This window comes from Diplotaxodon limnothrissa, linkage group LG18, assembly GCF_057381915.1.
Source record: "Diplotaxodon limnothrissa isolate DT_005_m linkage group LG18, D_limnothrissa_male_GT1.1, whole genome shotgun sequence".
NCBI lineage: Eukaryota > Metazoa > Chordata > Actinopteri > Cichliformes > Cichlidae > Diplotaxodon > Diplotaxodon limnothrissa.
In genome coordinates, this window is record NC_140613.1 from 10,467,969 (window position 1) to 10,477,992 (window position 10,024).

A 10,024-nucleotide genomic window follows, 5' to 3' on the forward strand; every position below is an offset into this window, starting at 1 on the left:
TGAGGCTGTATTTACCCAATTGTAAGACCTAATAAGGACCAGATTATGCACTGAAATCTTATAATTGATATAACTGACATCCTCTTATAATTGACATTATCAATTATAAGAGGATGTCTCTCTACATGCAGGCCTAATATTTGGTGCCTTTTTAATGAAAACGTTTAATAAATCAAAAATAACATGTAAAAGTAATACAGTCTGATTACAAGTGATTAAGCGGTCTCTGGTTATAATTTTATAAAATTTATAAAAATAGAAATCATAGCCACCGGAAGCGGAAATGACATCACGATGGCCCCGGTCTCTAATGGCTGAACAACAACAACTGTCGGCGACTGACAAACTTTCGCAAACTTCATCAGAGACAAAAGAAAGTTGGAGATATCGGCTTGTGTTGTTTCTGTAACCGGTTAGGGTTATTTGTCTGTTCGTCTTATAGTCACAAATGTGGGATTACTGATGGATCCGAGGTATGATATTCCACGGAGGGCCGCCGGCGGTGGCGGCGGGGGCTCCGCGAACTCGTCCCCCGCTCTGGGGGCTCAGTCACGCCGCAGGAAGATGCCTCCCAGACCCGCTGATTTCAAACTTCAGATTATCATTATTGGCTCTCGTGGTGTTGGTAAAACAAGTCTCATGGAAAGATTTACCGACGACACTTTCTGCGAAGCTTGCAAGTCAACCGTAGGTGAGGACAGAAGGCATTAAAAGATTTAGTTTTTTCGACTACTTTTCATTTAATCAGCTACAACACGTAGAAGGGCTCTGGCTAAATACTCGAGGAGAAATGCGTAAACTACTGTGGGGTGCGCCCAGTGACCATAAATCCTCCAAGTTCACTTGCATAGCGACTAAACCTTATTTCCAATGCTAGCTGTAGCTCGCTAGGTATGTTGATAACAGTATCTTAGCCAGTTGACTATGGTGACTGAAGTAACAATAGCATTTCCTTTGACTTCAATCACATGAACTAGGCTTCCTTAAGCTTTTTTAACGTTTGCATGTAGAGATTTTAGACTTCTGCTAAAGGACAGCGTTTTTATTAATTAAATACAAATGAATAATTGTACTTTATTACTGTTCTGATAATATTTGCAGAATATTATATTATAGGTATTATGGGTCTGAATTACTGTTTACTTCTAGTAACCCTGTTTTGGTTATGTTAACCAGGAAGTAGTCTTATCCAATACCACCTTGATTTTACTGATATATCTCTACACAGAGAACTAAGATGTTGCATATTTCTACATAAAAACACATTCTTTAATTATTTGATTATTTGACCCCTGGTATGTTTACTTACTAAACACGAGATTGCCATGTGACAAATTGCCAGTCATGTTTGCAGATTAAAAATACACATGAGATCTGTTTATACATACAGCTGGGTAAACAGTCCTATGACCAGTCCGGCAGCCAGCCATAGTGTCCAGTCCCAAAATAGTCTAAAAGAAGCAGCTGCTAAAGCAGAGCTCCATTTTGTGCCCTGTCACTCCCTGACACAGCTCATAAGTTGTGTGAGATGTGTCACTAATAACATGCTTCTTTGATTAGGTACCACAGAGGGAATAGTTTTACAGTCTCCCAGCCTGTCTGAAAAAGTTGCCTCAGACGAGCTGGGTGATGCAATGTGGCTTGTATTGTTTTGTGGATGGCTCAGTGAGTGCTCCACATCTATTAAATCTACTAACACTAGAACTTATGGGCAAAGTCTTGAACTTGTGCCTTTGTTCACATGTTTTGGTTCCCTCATAGGAGTTGACTTCAAAATCAAGACGGTTGAGCTGAGAGGGAAGAAGATTAGACTACAGATATGGTAAGTGAGGAGTTCCTTTACTTTCCTGCCTGTTGCATGTCCTCTGTCTCTCTGTCCGTCCTATCAGCATGCAGGCTTCACTAACAAAAGCTGCTGTTTGGCTTACTGGGTGTATTCCAGCTGTGTTTCTTGCATGTTTCTCCATGTCAACATGTTTTTGTACAGATTCCCAGTGTCTCCTGTGGGAATCTCACTAGTAAACATCATCATGCAAACCACATCATCATTGCTCACCATGTTGTCTGAGGTTTCAGATTGCTTGTTTATATCAGGTACTGCTGTTGTTACTAGGAATATCTCGTCACTATTTCTTTACTGATATCTTGAGTATCTGCAGGTGCTGGTGTGCTCTTTTCGCCTAACAACTAAGCTGTTACTACTAGATTTGTGTGAATGCATTTGACCTACCTCGGCTGTCTAAAAACATAAATGGTTCTACTTTCCTAAAGGTTGTACCTATGAGCTGTGAAATTATGTAGTCAAGACTTGGTGGATTCGTGTCTGAATCTGTCAGATCTGACCTAGGAGAACTGAGAGACCATGTGAGAATAAAGCAGGAAATTGTCTTGTGAAGTTACTCTGAGTGGGTGTCATTTGTCAAAGCTCCTGCATGATCTGTTCCTGCACTCCCCCACAAAACAACCAGCCATGCATCCCTGTTTTAACTTATCCTGTTTAGAGGGTTAGAGCCTATACCAGCTATCATAGGGTGAGAGGCGGGGTACACCGGTTGGACAGGTTGGAAATCCATCAACAGAAACAAATAAAGTATTTTCCAGTACCGACAATCTTTTCTCAAGTTATTTCAGTTTTATTTATGTAGCACCAACTAAGAACCACAGTTGTTTCAATGTTATATAGTAAGGTAGTGAGACTATCTTTTAAATGATCCCCTATTAACCAAGCACTTGTTGATGGTGGGAGGGAAAAACCTCCCTTTTAACAGGAGCTCAGAGTCATCTACTATCACCAATCTAGGGGTAAAGGGTAAAAGAAGGCAAAAAAAAAGGAAAGCAAAGAAAGACCATGCACAATAGTTAATGACATGCACTAGTGGCCTATAAACACATGGGGGGTGAAAAAATGCTTAGAACCTTAGTACCCCGACCTCCTCCTAATTAAAATATTATAATAGTTGTGTGGTTAAAATGGTAAAACCAAAACAGAGAAAATGCTATTCTTAGCATAGTAGTGATTCTATCCAGACCCCATCAGTGGGTTGCAATGAGTGTACTTTATTATCAGTGGTTGAGAGTGACGTCAGTGAAGTCTCACCTTGGCCAGTCCACCAGCAGCTCTTTGTGGTTAGTAAGGACAGCATGACCTAATGTGTTCAAAATATTTTCTGATGAAGGTCCTTGGTGGCATGCCCAGATTGAAATAGTTATATCCACAGATCCTGGTACTAATAAATATAAGAAATGTAATGCAGACTACACTTCATTAGGTTTTTCTAATAGTTGGGCTTACTGTAGCAGAAGACTTTATTTTCCTCACGTAATGCAAATGCCTGCAAAATTGTATCGTACCCTAACACAGGCAATCCACCAGGGTTGTTATCAACTTGACAAGTCAGCTCTGGGTTTTCCAGTCAAACTGACTGTATTCACAAGGAAAAAACAAATTTGGCTTCACATGGCCAACCCAGAGAATGAGAGTAATACTATATTCCAATGTATTTAAAAAACAAACAGAAGACCAAGTCATATTAGGGGAAAATGCAAATTGCATGTAAAGTTAATATTAGGCTTCAGGCTTATAAGAAAGGTAAATGGAAGCAAGCAAACGAGCGAGGACTAAAAGTGTCTGTAAGGATCTGTGTGTTCTGAATAAAAACTGTAGATCCTCTTAGTATCTGCACACTGAGGTGCAAGGGCTTTTCCAGACAATTGCTTGGTCGCTAGGTCTTATGCTGACCTTTTGTCTTGGACGTGATCTACTATGGCGCAGGTTACGTGTGCGTACGTGTATTAGTTGCCATGGCGATGTAAAACTGGAAACCCAGGGTTAAGCCTGAAGTCACTTAAGCACCAAATCCTGCTTCGTGGTGGAGTTCTGAGGTTGGTGGTTATTCCAGCTTTTTGTTGTTTATCTGCTCTAAAGGAAAACTGAAGCATGAACCAAAACTATAGATTTGGAGGTTTGTTACATCCCTGTTTGTTAATAAAATAATTAGTAATAGCATTATCAGTCAGTTAATGGTACATATTAGACTGTGTTTAGTGTCATTGAGTAATTAGCGTTAACCATACAGTGACTTTACAAACATTACATACTGTGCTGTTGCAGCTTAATACTCGCACTAAATAGCTAAATGTAATGTGCTCTTTGCAGAAATCACAGATGTATGCAGTGAAATCTTAAATCAGTCTCATATTGTCTCATATCTCAGTCAATTAGTGACAAGATGTTATTTGATACTGTTATCCTGTTGCCGTCTTGTGATCTCAGTTAGGCTCTGATTTCATTTTGAAAACATTTGGTGTCCAACAACTGAAGAGCTGCTTCAGCTACAGACTTATTACATGCAAGTGTGTGACGATGCTTGGTTAAAATGTGGGAGCGCTATCTCTTATTTCCATACATATCTGTCTTGCTCCCATCCACCATCACCGCAGCACATCCTCCCTTCACACCTCTGCCTGTCCTCCACCTGTCAGACGAGGAGTATCACTGTGTGTATGTTTCTCATGTTGCACTGCTCACATCAAGCTCCAACACTGCCGCGCCCAACCTTACCTAACCCTGCCATTGTGCTGCTGTCTCTGTCTGCTCTTCTGCTCATAAGCCTGACTGTGACTCACAGGGGGAAAGGGAGAGACTATCTGGCTGGAGGTACAGTAACACTGCACTGTGAGTGTGGCTCAAACTGCTTGTCATGCTGCCAGTCCAGACTCGGATGATCAGCCGAGTGTGGTCATATTTCAAATTAAATATGAAACTGAAGAGTTACCTTCCGAAAATGCAACATTATAAAGTGCATGCGTATTTAATAACCCGTAATAGCTAATATTGCTACAGTTATATTGCTAATATCGACTTTATCTCGTCTTCTTTCAAAGTCTAAAAGTGACATTTTGGAACAAAACTCTTCAGTGGTGTGTTTTTCTGTTTAGTTTTAATAGATGACGATGTGAAGCTTTAGACAGTGATTCAGTGTTTTAAAACCAATAGCATGTCTACTATCTCAATAAATGACAAATTCTTACACTAATTTATGATGTAACATTTCTGCTAAATTACCACAGAAATTACATGTTCATACACTTTTATGTATTGTCTTTAAAAACCAGTTACCTATTAATCAAATTTAATTAATGGAAAACACAATCAAAAAACTATGGGTTAATCTGTTCTCACATGATTGAGTTTTTATAATGTGTGATCTCTTTCAGGGACACCGCAGGCCAGGAGAGGTTCAACAGCATCACATCAGCATACTACAGAGGAGCCAAGGGAATTGTGCTTGTGTATGATATCACAAAACAGGAGACCTTTGAGGACCTTCCCAAGTGGATGAAAATGATTGACAAGGTAAACTAAAGTCCAGCGTGTCAGAGAGTGTGTATTATGTTTTTGTTTCTTTTTATTACAACTCCTCCCTTTTCTCTTATAAAATGAAACATGAATTTAGTTTATCTATTTATTCCATGATATTTATCCTACAGTTCTGCCTTTTTCTATAAAGGGGACCAATTCCAACTGGGACTGATCAAAAACTAGACCTTGGTGTTGCCCCTCAGTTCAAATGATTTGTGCTGAATAATACTATAAGTATTTGAAAATCCATGTGTGGGAATATGTGTCTTTTTACTGTAGATTTTCCTGTCTGTGATATGATATGATGAAGATTTAACTGCAGTAATCTGATTTGACTTTTGTGAGACGGTAGGCCGGTGATTTCCTGACTTGTGTCTGCTGTGGTCTGTTTTCCATCAGTACGCCTCAGAGGAAGCAGAGCTTCTGCTGGTCGGGAACAAGCTGGACTGTGAGACTGATCGCATCATCTCCAGGCAACAAGGAGAGAGGGTGGGTTCAACAGCAAAGTCCTTCACCGTCTTATTACTGCACCGCACCTTCAGGTTTTACCTGTCAGCCGCAAAAGGTTAATGGGGTTGCTGCCATTGTCCAGCCGGGCAGGCAGGCTGGACACACAAATTTGTGAGTCCAATAACTTGAGAAAAAGATGACATAAGATTTTGAAATTGATACCATTGGTGGAACTACCAGGACGCTGAGGGGTTGTACTGGCAGCCACCAGTATTTTACAAATCTGAATAATCTAAACATCTAAGATTAGATAAAACAGGCCAAACAGTAGATTATTTGACAGCAAAAAACCCAAACAAAAAAATCTGTAATGCAAATAGTTTGACAGGTATGTACTTCATACTAAAAACTGAGTTAATAATATGCCAGTGAATCAACTGTGCACTTGAAGAGTGTTTGGAGCTTTCTTCAATTTAATTTGTGCTCCTGAGGATTGAGTTTGGGTTTCCATGCCGACTCTAACCCCGAGCTCGTTTTGTTTCACTTGTTTTATAGTTTGCCTCTCGAATAAGTGGAATGCGCTTCTGCGAAGCTAGTGCGAAGGATAATTTTAATGTGGATGAAATCTTCCTGAAGCTTGTGGACGACATTCTTAGCAAGGTGAGGTTAAGTGCGCCTGAAATACATTTTACACAATGTTTGGTTCATTTTGGTTCACTTTGAGTTTTTATGAATGAAAGTAGACGGGTAAACATGAAGTCATGTAGATCAACACATAAAACATTTACTATACATTTTTGGTGATGTCATCGTATAGCGCAACCAAACTCATGTAGAGAGGCTCAGATTCTAGTGACTGATAGCAATAAATACTTATTTCTTTTCTATCATATAGAAGTAATTTATCAGCTGAGTCAAGTAGTGTAAAAATGATACATATATTTTGATGGTGAAGTGATTAACTCACTATCTTGACAGTGGACATCATCACACTGATTTTATTGTTTTTCAGCTCTTCCATTCATACTAATATTATATCTGATTTGTCAGTTGTGCATTAATACACCAAAAAGGCTACACTGGAGTGTGCTTGGAACCAAAGTGCATGGAACACGTCCGAAATTTGTTTGATCTGAACCAAACCGACTGTTTTCACACATGAACTCCAGATAGTGTCCATAAAATCATGCCTTCATGTCTTAATGTTTGCAAAGGTGCCCTTTTTCAATTGTAGCACACAACAGGAGATGATTTGCTTCAAATGCGATCTCTCTGCTGGAAGTATTCTTTGAGGTTCAGGAGAGGATGCTGCCTGGGTAGAAAGTGCAGGAGTCATTACATGTGACGTCCACTCCAAACCACCGGTTTATTATCTGTGCTGTTCTCATTATTGATTCAACTGGGCATCATGTAGACTTTGTATTGGGATACGGGAACGTTGAAGACTGACTGCGCTTGATATATGTGTTCTCATTTTTATGCGGGTGTGATATTTTCCACTTATGTACATATGTGGGAGTCCACTCGGGTCCAAATTACAAAATCAGATCCAGGCTCTGCACACATCTGCATGTCTGCCAGTTTTTTTTGTTTTGTTTTTTTTGTAACACACTACATATACTCTGCTGCAGAGATGCTACAAAGCACCAAATATGCATTTGCATATTACCTCTACTTCAGAGAACTGTAACATGAGTGATCACTTGTCTGTGTTTGCAGCTGTTCAGTGTCCATTAAAGCTCGGTGCTGCAGGACATGTGTGGGAATGACTTGTGTAAACGCACCATTCATTTAGTGGCCTATTAAATTTGAATTGACATTTGTCTTGTCATGTGTTTGCTTTTTGCCTTGTTTCGCTTACTTAGATGATGGAAGAGCTATTTAAAAACTTGCCTAATACACTCACAGGAATCTGATTCTTTTCCATCATATTGTTTTATTACTTTAGTCTTTTGTTTGTTTGTTTTAATCTATCTGTCGATGGTGTTGCTTGTCACACTCTGTTTGGCGGCTGCTGATGTCACTTTGTCTGTGATCCAACAGATGCCTCTGGAAGTTCCCAACAAGGAGCTTTCCAACAGTGTCCTGTCTCTGCAGCCTGAACCGGAAGTGCCACCGGAGTTGCCCCCTCCTCGCATGCGCTGTTGCTGAGAGTCGGAGTGGTCCCCCACCCTACCTATGCGCGCACACACAAACATACACACACACACACACACACACACACACACACACACACACACACACACACACACACACACACAGCTCACACATGCAGAGTACCAATCTGGCCACTGGGGGGCAGCACACAGCAGCACTTTGGAATCAGTGACTGCTGAAATGCATGGACTCTTTAAACAAGCAGTGTTATCTTCCTTTGATTATTCTCCTGTTTTGTAACTGTACACTATGACCTGCTTCACACTAACACTTAGGCCTGAATCACCCACTTCCTTCCACCTTTTTGTCAACACTTGACCCAGACTACCTCATTGCTCAGACGGTTAGGCTAGTTGTGCCCCGCAGGTGCCTTCCAGGTAGAGAGTCCTCTGGTAGCAGTTGCACTTTTTTTTTTTTTTTGCTTTGTTTTTGAGGAGGGCGATTACTGAGGGCCTTACAACTTGTTTGCTTCCGGTAGTCCTTTATCATCACGCCAAGTTTAACATTGTCTGAGTTGGGTCTGTTATCTCTGCATTTACTAGCTCACAGAAAAGGGATGACAACATCTCACGGCTTCCCTGCTTAGTTTAAACTCTTGAGGCTGCAGGTACATAGTTTTAGTGTACTTTTGTGTGCTCGTTAATATGTATGATTTCAAAGGGGCTCAAGGTAAACAAAAGCACACGGTGTAAATATAGTGTGTTTCTGTAATGACTGGACATGGTGCAGGTGGTTGTGGCCAGCAGCAGGGGTTGTGTGGTGGTGATATCATATCAGTTTATATTGCTTTGCCTTAATAGTATTAAAATGGCTGCTTGTTTCAAATGTGTATAAATTGTAATGTTTTGCACTACAATCCATCTTCGCTAGTTAAGCTGACATGCAGAAAAGGAAAGTACACGACTTGTAGCTTAGCACTAATAAAGATGGATCTGGCCTCGGCAAGGAGAGATGGGTAGTGTAGTCTTTGAGGGATTTGTCTTTGTACAAGGGAATTCTCCCTGTGTTTGTGGCGGGTATATCAGAGCAGATAGTACACTGGCATATGTGGGTCAGCCTTTGTTGTGTTTTTGTTACTAATATTTGTGCTTTGTCTTTTCCTTTAAATTCAGATACAGGTTAGAGACAAAAACGTGTTTCCCTTTTGGAGGGAAAAATGCAGGAAGGTTTGATTAGTATTTCAATGACTCAGGAATCTTTGGTCGGTTCCTATCTGTTGTGCTAGTGGCTCGATTGGCTTTGAGTTCTTTAAAAAAATGCTTAAAATGGTCATTTGCATTTTTTTTCTTTTGATTTTTATTTGGCAGTTTGTTACGGACCAGTGTGTGGATTATCTGTTACGTTCACATTTTCAGAAATACTAGGCAGTGCATATAATCTAAGCCTTCCTGTGTATGATTAAATCCTTTAAAGGGGACCTATTATGCTTTCATGTTTGTATTCTTGGATTCTACTAGAGTAGCTTTGCATGATTCACTTATACTGGGCTTCAGTGAAGACCCTCGGTTAATCCATCGTCTGAAACAAGTCGTTTAAGCTCCCATACCCCTCACTTTGAGCCCGGGATGTCAAACTAATTTTACATGGTGGGCCACATACTGCCCAAATTGGTTTGAAGTGTGCCTGACCAGCAAAACTCCCCTCTCAATCAGTGTGAAGATGTTTAACTACACCTTTAATCCCATTTAATCTAAGAAAAACAAGTGTCAACAGTACATCACAGAGTTTCTACACAATGAAGACATTTTGCAGTAAGTGAATGAAATCTGTCAGCATAAATAAATAAATATGTAAAATTACAGAATAAACATATTTTATTCATTCAAATCATACAAACCTTTATAGGAACCTTAAGATGTTCCAAAGCCGTCCATTGGGCTGGATGGAAGTCTTTGCCTGGCCAATTCTGGGCCTCAGGCTTCATGTTTGACACCCCTGCTTTAATCCAAAAATATTCTGATTGGTTGCCCATCACATTCACAACACTTGAATGGCAGATGGGTGAAGTTTCTGTGTAATATCTCAAAAACAAGATATTGCACTTCATTGGTCCGG

General features: G+C 40.1%; 1 protein-coding gene across 1 annotated transcript; it reads left to right on the plus strand.

Moving 5' to 3' along the window:
• Positions 1–305: 305 nt before the first annotated feature.
• Positions 306–8,907, plus strand: rab12 (RAB12, member RAS oncogene family). Its single transcript, XM_085378312.1, has 6 exons — positions 306–691; positions 1,762–1,822; positions 5,218–5,356; positions 5,762–5,851; positions 6,368–6,472; positions 7,856–8,907. The coding sequence occupies exons 1-6, from the start codon at positions 463–465 to the stop codon at positions 7,961–7,963; spliced, it is 732 nt and encodes a 243-aa protein (XP_085234438.1). The 5' UTR covers positions 306–462; the 3' UTR covers positions 7,964–8,907.
• Positions 8,908–10,024: the final 1,117 nt, after the last annotated feature.